We start from the raw sequence: 14,386 nt of genomic DNA, 5'->3' as shown, positions 1-14,386 counted from the left end.
AATATGAATCATGTAACCACGGAAAAAAATCTAAATCAATTAATCAAATAAAACTTTTTAAATAAAAAAGAATAAAAAATAAAATTGTTGAATTAAAAATAAGGTCAACAATTAATATAATGATAATAGTTGCTTTTTTCACATCTATTCCTTATTGGCAGCATTGCCTTGGGTAAATCATTTCCTGACTCTGGGCTTAATTTCCCCTTTTATAAAATTAAAGAAAATACTAGATTCTAGCTTTTGAATTATGAATCTATTAATTAAATATTTCACTTTTCTATTTTAATTTTATATTTAGAACATTCTTCAAAACTGTTTTAATTCACAAAGAAGATATAGACTATGTCTAAAAAATGAACCTAAGAAAATATTGTGACATAGATTTGAACAAAATTGTTCTTTTTTCTTCCCTAGTTTTTAAAGTTACAATGTATATGGGTTTGAAATAAACTACACTCCTGTTTTTAAATATTGAAAGTATAATTATACACTAGTTCTGTCTCAATATTGTCTAAGATTTTCATTTCAGCAAAGTATTATTTTTTTGTTTTTAATTTGTTTTAATTCTATATGTTCAACATATAGAATGATAATTCTAATTTCAAATTTTTAAACCATACTTGCTAAGAGGCAAATGTGTATGTTTGATTCCCTGAGAGGCTTTAATTACTCTCCACCTTTTCCTCATGCTTTTAAAATACTTCACATTTCTCCTGCCACCACCCTAGGAAAGATGTTCATTGGCATTGACCTGTGCTCTGAAAATAAATGCTTAATAAATGTTTAATTATTTTATTATTTCTTTGGTAGTGCCAGTATTTTCCCCCAATCTAAACTATCCTTCATTTAGTTTCCAGATCAGTTCTGGTGAACAAATCAGATTATGACTCCTCTGCCCAAAAATCTCATGTGGCTCCCTTTTGACCTTTATTAACTGGTAAAGTTCACTATTAAACCACAAACTCCATTAGCAGCTAGTACAATAATAATTATTCAGTGAATTGGTATATAATATATCATAGCCCATGAAAAATTTATATCCCAACACTTACATAAAATAGGTAGTACAAAGAAATTAAATTATTGATGCTTTATCTCTCCCCATCCTATACGTTTCTAATTTATCATTTTTTAAACTCATATGTAAGACTATATATGAAGCAAGTAGGTGACTCATTAGATAGAACCCTAGGCTTGGAATCAGGAAGACTCATATTCCTGAGTTCAAATCTAGCTTCAGATGCTTATTATTTGTTTGGCCTTGGGCAAGTCACTTAATCCTGCTTTCCTCAGTTTCTTCATCTATAAAATGAACTGGAGAAGGAAATGGCAAACTATTTCAGTATTTTTTTCAAGAAACCCCCAAATAGGCTTACAGAGTCAGATGCAGCTGAAACAACTGAACCACAAAAAGAGCTCAATTTTTAACATCATTAAATTTGAACCTAGTAGACTTTGCCCTCATCTCTATCAAGTTGTTTTTGTATCTTGGGTGACTCAATAAGTTAGCTATTCTCACCTCATATTATTTATGATTTTGTTAAGTATATCATTTGTTCCTTCATGAGTTATCCATTCAATGTCAAATTTCATTAGACCAAATGTAGATTCCTAAGATACTTCACTAGAGCCCCAGAGTAGTTCCCAACCTAGCAAGGCAGATAATACACGTAGAGACATTCTGTATTTCTTCAATAGTTCAAAATAAAATATATATACCCTGTATGCCAGGGTAATTCATAAACCATAATCCCCTAAGTAGATGATCCATGAGTTACTTTATTATACTTCCCTGTCAACTTTTACCATTGGGGGGAAAAATCATTAATTGATCATGGAGTTAGACTACCAAAATTCCTTAATAGGCTGGAATTACTACTAAGGTGCAATGTAATGGAGGAAAATATATAATCCTACATATGGGTTAAAAATCAATTGAAAAATAGGAAGAGAGATGTGATTATCTAATGCCTTAATTAGATACTACTTATCTTATTCAAAGACTATGATACAAGTGTCTCATGAGATACGCTGTGTTATAGAAAATCATTAATTCATTCAACACATTTTAAGAATCTACATTATGAAGATTCTCTGAAATTTTTCAGTCTGGTCCTTGGAGAAGAAATTTACAGCATATTTTAATTTGATCTTCTAAATCCTTTTTTATTAAAGCTTGTTTATATCTACCAGAGCTTGTGTTTTGTGGAATAAACTTTTGAGAACCCAAGATCGCCTCTCTACCATAATGCAGAATCAGAGGACTTCAGTGGGGAAACTGACTAACAGAGTAAGGAAATAATTAAAAAGAATGCTAAGAGCATTGTTCCCTCTTCAAATCTAGTCCCCTGAAAGTTACATTCAGGTTTAAGATATGCTTTGGGACAGCATCTATTCAAAATCATAGTTCATAATATCTTATCCAATTATATTTAACCTAATCTAACATCAAAATACCTCAATTCAAAACAAAAGCATTTAATTAAACAAATGAATACTATTAACACTAAGTAAAACCCATACATAAATACAGTGTCAAACTCTCCCACATATTCTTGTACTATGAGAAAAGAAACACATACTATCTATACAAATAATGCTCATAGAGTCATGTCTCCACATAGAGTCATGTCTCCACTGGAATACCATTGCACCTCTGAATTTATCACCTGATGTTTCCCATTAGAGTGACTGACAACATTTGTGAGGCTCTTTTATGAACTACTGTTGCCACCTTTAGTTTCTCCAGTGATTTATAAGTGCTATGTGGACTCTTCACTTTAGGGAAATGTAAAAAACTCTTTATGCCTAACACATCTTCAGGATTATTTCTGGTCTTGTATAAATTAGGTCCATATCTCCTACCCATTCAGCTTAGGGAAAGCCCCTTAGCTCAAATCTATCTTTTGGACTGCGCATATGTAGATAAATATGCATATTTATTATACATATACATATAACATATAAACTTACATATACACAAACAGCTGAACAGTGTAAAGTTACTAAACATTTTATTTTATTAGCTTTCTAAAAAGTGATCCATTTTTAATATATGTTGGTTGAATTTTTAGGGTTGCTTTAAAGTGAGTCTCTTGTGATTACAGTGATGCTAATAAAATAAAAATCTTTAGTGAGCTATCGCCTGGTTTTAAAATAACTAAAGTTGATAATAGTAAAATGTCAAAGTAATTTTGTTACCAAAATTTGCTATTTGATGGTAGTTCAAACAAGATTTGAACAATGCCTTGAAGGTTTTTATGGTTCTCCAAGGAGTGAGAACATATACAGTGAGGCTCTCTTTAGTAGTCTGAATTTATAGGCTCTAAGGAACTCTTAAGAAGTCTCCAAGTTTTTCTAGTACAGTAGAGAAGTTTAGTCAGCAAGCCTTAGGGTCAAAATCTCCATTAAAGTATCACCATAGATATTTCATCTCAGAATTAAAGTCAACTAGTTTCTAGTTTCAATGGTGAGATGTTTGCTTCAGTCACCCAACCTTGAAACCTTTAAATCACTGTTAACTGTTTTTTGTCTCACTCCCTACATTCATTTTGCAACAAGTCCTAGAAAGTGGCTCCATAAAAGTGCTGATATATATTACCTTTTCCCCCACACTAATTCAAATCCTTACTTCACTCTCCTTTTACCTATTACCTGCCAACAGCCTCCTGATCTTCCAAAATGTATCCTTCACCCTAGTACATTTTACAGTGTTGTGAGATAAATTTTCCATGAAGGCTTCCTTGATTTGCCAACTGCAAGTGACCTTTCCTTACTCAAAACCCTTTTAGTACTTTGTTTCTGTTTCTCTGATAAACTTACTATACTCTTTTTTATACATATAAAATCCTTGAAATATAGATATGAAGCCATCTTTGTATTTGTTGAATCTGTCCTCATTTTAAAGATTTATATGTATGAGGAAACTGAAGCCCAAGGTGGGGAAGTCATTTGCCCTGTGTAACACAGGTAGAAAGGAGCAAATCTGGGATTTTAACCCTCTGTTAACAGATTCCACTATTAACAGACATCATCATAATATAGAGATGATTTTTCTTTCTAGAAGATTATGCCAATGGAGCCAAAGACTGATTACAGCAAACTGGGTCAGCTCATTGTGCTGGTTTAGAGGTTGACTATATTTATTACTTGGGAAGAAACCTGATTAAACGTACATAGATTCATAGCCAGAAATTTGGGTCCCAAACCATGAGCATTCATTCATTCACCTTTTCAATCCTTCATTTATCTATTCACCTATCTATCGATTTTAACCACAGCAATTCATAAATTATCTTACATAGCTTAGGAATTATGAACAGTTTGGGCAAAAGAAGTACCCAGAATCACCCAGAATATTGAATTGAAATACCTTTCATAAATAAAATAATTTTAAATTATAGTTGCTTATGTATCTATCTTGTATGCCCTCCTAGATTATAAGCTCCTTGAAACCAGGAATAGCTCTTTGGCTCAGGATCATAGCTTATCTCTTTCAGAGTCTGAGCTGGAAGTGTCCTGATACATTTTGCAAAGGCTGCTTGCTAGGTGAATACCTCGCTCCAAGAGATGGAAGATATTTTAGAGGCTATTTGGTCCAACCCACTCATTTTACTGATGAAGAAACTGAGGTGCACAAAGGTTAATTCTGAAAGTAGTTCAGATAATAATAGCAGATCTTGGATTTCAGTATAGATCACCTACTTTCAAACTCTAATTCCAAACTCATTCCATTATACCAGGTTGCTTCTCTGTCCTAACACAGAGTATCTCTCCATGTGACCTTGTCTAAGTTAGCCTCTCTGGATCTGTTTATGATTCTATATCTGTAGTCATCTGTGGATCAATAGAAATATTTTCCCTACTACTCCTCTGGTTATTATGTTAATTTTTGTTCTGATGTCTTTAGTGTTGTTTTCCCTTTATGTTACTGAAGTCATTTTATATATTATTCACTTGATTCTGGTGCATTTGATTTTTTTTAACAATTAATTTAATGGATTTAGGATGCAAAGAATTTGGTGACAGTAGAAAATTCCCTTTTAGGCACAAGTAAGTAGAATGCAGTTGTAATCAATTTCATTTGTAGACAGGTGGCATATCACATCTGTCACCATCATTTGATAACCTTCTTTAGTGTGTTTGGGTCGTTTGATCTATCTCCACCTAGCAGTTCCATTTGTTCAGGTTAGGGTAAAACTGCTAAACCTTTTGCCCAGGGCCAAAGAAAAAAGGTTTTCTGAAATGGGGTTACCCAGAGATGCTGCTGCTGTATATACTCTAATAAAAACAGCTACCAGAGCATCCAAGAGTGACCATGCCATATGGGAGCAATTAAGCATAAAAATAACTCTGACCCACTTTCATATGCAAAGAATCTTGCATTTGTGTACAGTGATACTAAGGAGAAAGGGGATATATTATCAAAGGTCACTGTATCCTTGAATAAATGCTTTAATATACTAAGTATTATTAAACTTTTTAAAAGTTACTGAATTTGAACCATGTCTGATATAGAATAAAATCTCATATTTGTTTAATAAGTCTATCATCATCTTTATTGGACTTTTTATTCATTCATCCATTATCTGGTTCTTGGAGGAACATCATGCTAGGTTAGCAGGTACAAATTTTTTGTTTTTTGTTATAGTAATCTATGTATTTGAAATGATTTTATTAGCTCACTGATAATATTATTCATTTGGAAAAGTAAAGTAGATGTATTTGCTAATATAAGTTTGCTAGCAAGGTGATAGCAATACCTGGTAAAAATATGACTCAATCTTGAAAGAAGTTGAAATTTCTCTAAATTTCAAAATGAGTGTTCTGCTTGTATCTAGCCTAATGTTCCTCCTTGGATGACTCTCAGATTCAGAAAATAATAGAGAAAATTCTGACCATAGACACAGGAAGATATGTTTAAATCCTATCTTTAGCTGTCATAAATGCTTACTAATTGTGTCCCCAAAATATTATTTGAGCCTCAAAAGAGCATGACTGCAAACATATAAAGGATATAAAATAAATATAACCATATAAACCATATCAGATAGAAAGGAGAGGAGGGAGGGACAGAGGGAATTTGGAATTCAAAATTTCAATCAATTTTTATATATGAAATTGGTAAAAAACTAAATTAAAATAAAAAATAATTTCAAATAAATCTCTCAACATGTATATAAATAAATCTAGAGTGAAGTGAGCAGAACTAGAAGAATAATTCATGCAAAAGCAATAAAATGTAAAGGCAAATACTATGACTCCAGGGATACATGTTAAAGAAAGCTACCCACATACTGACAAGAATTTGATAGACTGAAGATACAGAATGAAATATTTTTGGATGTGGACAGTGTGAGATTTTGGTATGCTTAATTGCATATATGTCTATTTGTTGTAAGACATTTGTTTTTCTTTTTTTTTTTACAGTAATAGGATAGAAGTGAAAGGGATAGAAAATTAAATGCTTAGTAGTTAAAAAAATTAAAAAGTATTAATTTGAAGGACAATAATCTTTATGTACTTCCAGTTTAATCTGAACTAAGAGATAAAATAAATCATTTTCTTTCTCCCTTTTTATCACCATCTTATGAGTAAAGGAATCCTTCAAAAGGAAGGGTGAGGGCAAATCAGGCCACGATGATGAAATAAGTAACATGTCAAGACTACCAACCACTCTCCAAATTACCACAGCAACAAAAATGTCTTAAAACAAATAGTAGAGCAGCAGAACTAACAGAAGAAAGGGCAAAGTAGTGCTCAAGCCTAAAACAACATTAGGAGACAGCAGAAGGACTCTCCCACTGGATTACAAGGAAAAAATGCTGAACAAATCTTAGTGCAATCAGAAATAATTTAAAGCAAGCAACAGGAGAAATAGAACAGCCATCTTGGTCCTGCAACAGCAGAGTAAGAGTGGAAAACAATGCAATATAGAATTAGTAATATAAAAGTAAAAATGTTTGAAGCTCAAAGAAAAATACGAAACAATGCCAAGCCCAAAAAGTAACCCCTTAGAAGAGCTCCAAAAATTATAGAAAAACAAATAACAAACAGAGGAAATAATAGAAAAGAAAAATTAGAAAATATTAACAATTTATAACAAAAACTTATTGAAGAAAACAATTCACTAAAAAAGGATATCCAGAATGTCAAATAGGAAAATAACTCCCTAAGAAAGGATGTACAAAGCCTCAAAGAAGAAAATCACTTGCTAAAAACTGGAATTGGAGAAATAGAAGGTAATGACTTCATGAGAAAGCAGGAAGCAATAAAACAAATTCAAAATAATGAACAATGAGAAGAAAATTTCAAATCTTTCCCTGGAAAAATAACTGACCTTGAAAATAGATCCCAGAGATTCATTATGTTTTCCCAAATCCAGGATCAGAAAGAAAATCTGAGCTCTATATTGAAAGAAATTGTTAGGCAAAATTTTCCTGATATTCTTGAAAAAGAGGAGAAAATATAATTGAAAGAATCCATAGATCAAATGCCTAATATATCCCAAATTTAAAAATCTGAGACAATAAAAAATTATCTCAGGACTAATTATAGTTAGATTCCAGAAATCCCAAATCAAGGAGAAAATACAAGTCACCAGGAAAATAATCAAATATTGTATAACCACAATCAAGATTATACAGGTTCCAGCAACTTCTGCATTAAAGGATCAAAAGGCATAGAATATGATATTTCACAATGCGAAGGATAGGCATTTAACCAAAAACTACCTGCCCAGAGAAAGTGAACATAATACTCCAAAAAAAGAAATGGATATTTAATGAAATACAGAAATTCCAAGCAAAATTCCTCACAAAAAAGGCAACCTAAGAAAAATGCATTGATGAATTTTAATACTCATAGAAGCATAAAAAGATAAACAGAAAAAACATTCAAGAAAATCAATGAGGTTGAATTAATCTCATTAATCTTAAGGAATCTTAAGATTTCAATAATAGAAGAGATACCTAAAGTATTTAATATATTTAAAACAATCAAAGGAAATGTTATGAAGAAAAATTAATCTTGGAGACTTTATACTAAATTACAAATATTAGTAAAGAGAAAGAAATGGAAAATTATAATAGTCTAACTTCCCAGGGTCTCCTGCTACATTGCTTCTGCTTCATCAGGTTCTAGATTCTCTATTGGCCCAGCTAAACACATGGTCTGAATAGACAAATAATCAATCCCTATGTTTCATATCCCTTGACTACCAAAGGCAGGTCTCACATACCATGCTGGCAAAGAAAAGTAGAGGTAGATTCATAGATTTGTAGATAAATATAAAACCAAACCAAAAACAGTGCCTTTTCTCAAGGAGCTCAAAGTCTTTTGTGGTTGAAATCCTATAAACAACTATATACAAACAAGATATATAAAGGAAAATTTGGGGGAATTCTTAGGCATAAGCCACTAAGATTAAGGAGGTAAACGATACAAACATTCTGGAAAGCTATCTGAAACCATGCCCAAAGAGCCAGAAAACTGCATAACAACCTTTGACCCAGCAATATCACTTGTAGTTTTATGTCAAAGAAATTATACATAGGAGAAGAGAACCTACATGTGCAAAAATATTTATAATAGCCTTTTTGGTGCTGTCAAAGATCTGGAAGTTGAATGAGGGAATTGCTGAGTAAGTTCCGCTAAATACTTGTAACAATATTGATGATAAGAAATGACAAACAAGATGACCCCAAAAATTCTGCAAAGACTTATATGAAATGATGCAAAGTGAAGTGAGCAGAACAAGTAGAAAGTTGTACAAAGTAACAACAATAAAATATGATGATCAACTATGAATGACCTAACTATTATTAGCAAAAGCAAGGATCTAAGAGAATTCCAAGAGACTCATAACAGAAAAGGAAATCTACAACGATAGAAGGAAACAATAGATTATGAATGCAGAAAGAAACACACCATTCTTCATTTTATTTTTTCAGTGAATTGTGCTCTATAATAAGCAATGTGTCTTGTTTCACAGTATGACAAATATGGACTTACATATTACATGATAATATATGTACAACCTATATCTTATTACCTGACTTCTTGGAGAGAAGGGGGAGGGCAGATGAGAGGGAGAGAACATGGATTGACATGAATTGACAGAAAATTAATATTGAAAATTATAACCTGTAATTTGAAAAAATTAAAGCATATTGTGTGACTTAATGAGTATCTTTAAGCATAGCTTTTGTTCCTAATATAGACATGAAATTGCATACATATGAAAACCTGAACTCAGTGAATCAAATTTTCAATTGTGAATCAAATCAAATAGGAAACTAAAAAGGAGAACTCTAGTGTTCCTCTTTGGGCAAATGGGAACAAATAGATATTTGTAAAATTGCCCAAGAAGTTGTGATATATATTTGTAATGGAATACTGTTGTGCCATAAAAATGCCAAACAAGATGATCACAAAAAAACTTGAAAAAGAATTATATGAAATGATGTACAGTGAAATGAGCAGAACAAGAATGTTGTACACAGTAACAATTATGTATAATGATTAACTGTGAATGATTTAACTATTATTAACAAAGAAAAGATCCAGGACAACTCCAAGGGATGAATGGAGTCTAAATGCTGAGTAAAACATACCATTCTTAAATTTATTTCCTACATAAATTTTCATCTAGTTTAATTAACATTTATTCTTTCATAATATAATGAATACCAAAATTTGTATCTGATAATATATTTACCCGCCTATATAATTTTAGCTGCCTTTTGGGAGAGAGGCAATGGGTGGAAGAGAGGAGGGAAGAACCGAAACATAGATTTTTGGACATAGCTAATGTGAGAATGTGTTCTTGATAAGCATATTTAGTATAACTTCTTAATTATTTATAATATATCATAGGTATTATACTATTGTTATATTACATATTGTGTTATATATGAACAAAATAAAAATAAATGGCAACAAAAAAGGAAGGCTAAGAATTTTAAATGAAAGACATTTTCCCATCTAAAAATTTTCCTTAGTCATAAAGGACTCATATCAGATTAATGTCATAAAGAATGACATCAATTTTGGGGGAACATAAGCCAAAGAATGAAGATGAAAGGATAAAACTTAGAACAAAATATGAAATGATCACACAGAAAGAAAAATAAAACAACCCTTAAAGCAATATACTTTCCAGCATCTGGACTTGTCATGACATACTTTTTTTTTTCATTTCATACAAAATTTTGCACATTATTTGACATTTAATGATTGCTGTTCATCTTCCCCTGAGGTATCAGGTGTTTTCCTCTGCCTGAGGTAGAAATGAAACACTGATAGACAAATGGTATGATGGATGGAACAAATCAGGAGTTCATATTCCTGATCTACGTGACTTCAAGCGATGCTTCTTACATGATTAGAGACATTTATTTGGGTGAAATCAATTTCTCCTCCACTTTTTTAAACACACTTATCTATCAGAATTCTGAGCAGAGTCACTGTCTTTCCTATTACTCTTCATGACCTGACAGAACTCATGATGTGACTTTTTTTTCCCAAAACACAATGGCTCATTGTTACTTATACTCTGGTTGATGTGTGCATTAACATTCAGAGAGTTTATGAAATATTTATAAATGCTTTTCAATTTTAACTTTAAACTAAGTGACCAATGCAATGCAATCCTTATATTCTGCTAAAAAATTAAGACAATTTGCAAGAGATTTTAAGGGAGAAATATGAATAAAAGCACATAAAATGATAGATATCTGAACATATTGTTATATAATCAAAGCAATTTCTGTTATGTATTCTTTCCATTTTCATAGTGATCCTAGCACAGTTCTCTGCCCATACTAGTCAAATAAGGAACAAACAAATGAATAAATACATTTGGATGATTGGGGATTATAATCAGAACTTGGAGAGAGTATCTATATGTATGCAATGAATTTGAAAGGAAGAGAAAGGAAAGTACAGATATAAATACACTGTCAATTTTATTTTTATTTTTAAAACAACAATGTATCTATAACTTAAACTGCAAGTAGTTCTAGATTCAATGAGGTAAAACTTGCTAATTAAGCATTATTTTTAATGATGATGTTTCATGCCTTTTGTAGGGAAATTTATTTATTAGAATACTTGTCTTTTTAATTTATTAAAACATCATAAGTGTGTAACAATAGAGACAATATTACCTTACGTAATGTTTTTCCTGTCTTTATATGCAGACTCACTGGATCTAGTGTACCAGATCTTATTGTGAGCATGAGCAATCAAATGTGGCTACATCTCCAGTCTGATGACAGCATTGGCTCCCCTGGATTTAAAGCGGTTTACCAAGGTATGACTAGAAATACCTGGCTTCATTCAAAAGCATCTTTTCTTTGGGGATAGGTATTATGTGTGCATATAGTACTCAAGTATACATGCATGTATTTATTCCTTATATATTTCTTTTAAATATCTAATTAGAGCAATTATATGGTGCAGTGTATAGAGTGTCACATCTGAAATCATGAAGACATGTCTTTCTGATTTCAAATCTCTGACAAGAAAAGTTTAATAAGATCATGAAAAGTTGGACAAGCCTGAAAACAGATGAATCATATTTCTGAATAATTAAGGGCTTTAAGTGTCCTATTTATAGTTGTTCAGTGAAGATTAATCAATTATTAGGTTAAGTAAAATGTGGACAACAAAAAAGGCTGTGAAAATAATGCCAAAATTTGGCTGTGGTGGTTGGTGTTTTTCCTCATCCTGTATTCCCTAGTGTTACATATACCTCTTGTTGCTTTACTTCAGTGGAGAACAATTAGTCAGAAACTTCTGTTTTGAGGTGTCAAGTGGTCTATACTTGGGTCTGTTTGAGAGCCAGGGGAAAAAGCATCTTAAGAATAATTATATGAATGATTATGATATATTTTACTTATATTTATTTACTACATTCACTATTTGGCTTTTCATTATTGAGACTGCTCTTTTTAGTGGATACTTTCATTATACACTCAAAAAAGGAAAGAATATGGAAGTGGGGCCAACCTTATGTGAAGTATTTCAGTCACAGAGAAAGCCCATTGACAGATTTTTAAAATCCCATTAATTTGTCCCCATCCTAATAGAAAGTAAGCTCTTTAAAGTCATGTAAGTTGAATTTTTTATCTTTGCACACATTGTCTGTAGTGGCTGGTACATAATAAATGTTTAATAAAATATTAGAGTAATGTTCAATTTTTCCTGAATATAATTTAGCTTAACTACAAGTGCACATGTTTCCTTTTATAAATTTCTCTCTTCTGCTTACATGATGCAAAGACATAAAAATGGTCATAAAGATACTTAGTTCTTCAACTTTGGTTCTATCATTCAGTACCTCCATGCTGTTTAGTCTTTAGAAAAAAAGAATATATGTTGTATATGAGTTCTCAACTTTTCTGTGACACAGTAAAATTCAGAATAATAATCATATATCATGTTTATTTAACACTTTATGATTTGTAAAACATAATTTATTAACTCATTTTATTTCATTTTTTATATTAATTGAATTTATTTAGAATCCTCTCAGCCTCTCTCTTTACACCAGGCATCATAAAAAGCATCATGTGAAAAACAGATATGTATATATAGAGATATGTCTTTCATGTTTCCATTTCACTGTTCCTTCTTTGGAGGTGACATTTACAAGTTATCCTTCAAGTATTAAATCTGAAGTTGTTCACAAGTTGTTCATAAAGTTGGTCCTACTCTTTCACTGTTCATTATCCCAGGCCATTCTTTCAAAAAACATGTTTAATTAGTCTGCTCATTCTTTCTTATAGCCCTTCCCCAATTAATGGAGAATTCTGCAGTTTATACTTAATTCCACCACAAAGAAAGCTACTATAAGTATTTTGGAATATATGGGTCTTTCCCTTTTCTCCTGATCTCAGTGGGAAACATTTTATTTTTATAATAAATATTTGCAGTATTTGATGTTATTATGCTTATTATGCAAATAAGGAAATTTAGATCCATAGAGATGCTTAACATGACCAAGATCATGTTATTTTTAAGTTTTGAAACAAGATTTGAACTCAGAACTTCTTTACTGCAGATTCAGCACTCTCTAATGGACTGTCACTTGTCAAAAATAACTTTGTGCAATGGCTTTGAACTCATATAAGAATTTTAATTTGATTTAATTTCCTGACTCTAGCCCAAGTATTCTATCCACTGAATCACCATTATTTTAAATAATAATAATAATAATAACAATAATAATAATAATAATAATACAAATAACAGGACTTCTTTGAGGGATACAGAGACATTTGTGGAAAGACATTTTTGTATGTATGAAGCAAAGGTGTGAAGCAAAAAAAACAAACAAAACCAGAACCCAACGAATAGAGTACATATACAGATTATGAGGCTACATGAATGAAAATATTTAGACAAAAATACCTGGAGATATAGAAGATTGACTTAGAAAATATTAGAATACTTTATGCTATGATATTAATTAAAATGTAAAGAACTAAAGTTTGGTTTTAAATTTGTGTTCAATGTTATGTTGTATTGAAATATAGTAATAATTAGGTTTTGATTAACTCATTTTAAATGACTTGTCAACAGCATATATTTGGATTTTTCCACCAAAACATTTGCATATAAAGAGATTTGCTTTTAGAAATTTCTGATATTATAACTGAAAATCCCTTATATAAAGTTTACTTATGCATATTTTTAAAATCTACTTATAGTTGAAAGCATTTTGTAGATTCTACTTTAATTACATCATTTTAATGTGTCACATAAGATGCTGGTTTAATAGTTAACTTTATAAAAATTCTTGTGGTAAAATATCTATTTTTTTCTATTTGCTTTTTCTCCTATAAAAATGAATCACTGGTTAGGAGTTATGGTTGGGTGTGATTTTGTGAATGTAAGAAAAATGTAAGTCGTAGAGCATAACTATTTTTCAGATAATACTCATTTAATTTCAAACATTTTCACATTTTTCAATCTTTTGAAGAATTTGGACAGTAAAATTATTAAGATGACCATGGAAATAATATCAGTTGTGGTGAAGCAGTACAAATTGATGAGTGTTCCCTGGGAATGATTCTATTTTAGAGCAAGATGTTTCAAATAAAAATAAATCCTTTTTGGAAGAGAATGGGTAGTCATTGAAAAACATGCAATAAAGATCAAAAGAGTTTATGAATACTCTAGTTCTTTCACTTTGAACTTAACGATTATTTCATTTAAAGATTTTAATATGTAAGGATTAAACCTGTTTTCTGTGGAAGACCCTGTGCTAGGAGCTGGATGAACTATATGAACAGTGTGTGTGTGTGTGTGTGTGTGTGTGTGTATGTGTGTAGAATATACTTACCATAGGCTCCTTGATATCTCAGGATGTGGTTTT

At 31.2% G+C, this 14,386-nt stretch overlaps 1 protein-coding gene across 2 annotated transcripts in view; it reads left to right on the top strand.

Annotated features, from left to right (window-relative positions):
* Positions 1–14,386, top strand: part of CSMD1 (CUB and Sushi multiple domains 1) — a 2,624,761-nt gene that overhangs the window by 1,900,653 nt on the left and 709,722 nt on the right. For both annotated transcript variants that reach the window (XM_056823354.1, XM_007476228.3), the window contains exon 12: positions 11,205–11,317. In XM_056823354.1, the coding sequence (XP_056679332.1) occupies positions 11,205–11,317 (113 nt within the window). The remainder of the gene's footprint in view (positions 1–11,204; positions 11,318–14,386) is intronic.

This window comes from Monodelphis domestica, chromosome 1 (genome assembly GCF_027887165.1).
Source record: "Monodelphis domestica isolate mMonDom1 chromosome 1, mMonDom1.pri, whole genome shotgun sequence".
Taxonomy (NCBI): Eukaryota; Metazoa; Chordata; class Mammalia; order Didelphimorphia; family Didelphidae; genus Monodelphis; species Monodelphis domestica.
Note: the sequence above shows the minus strand (reverse complement) of the source record. Positions and strands in the feature narration are given on the sequence as shown.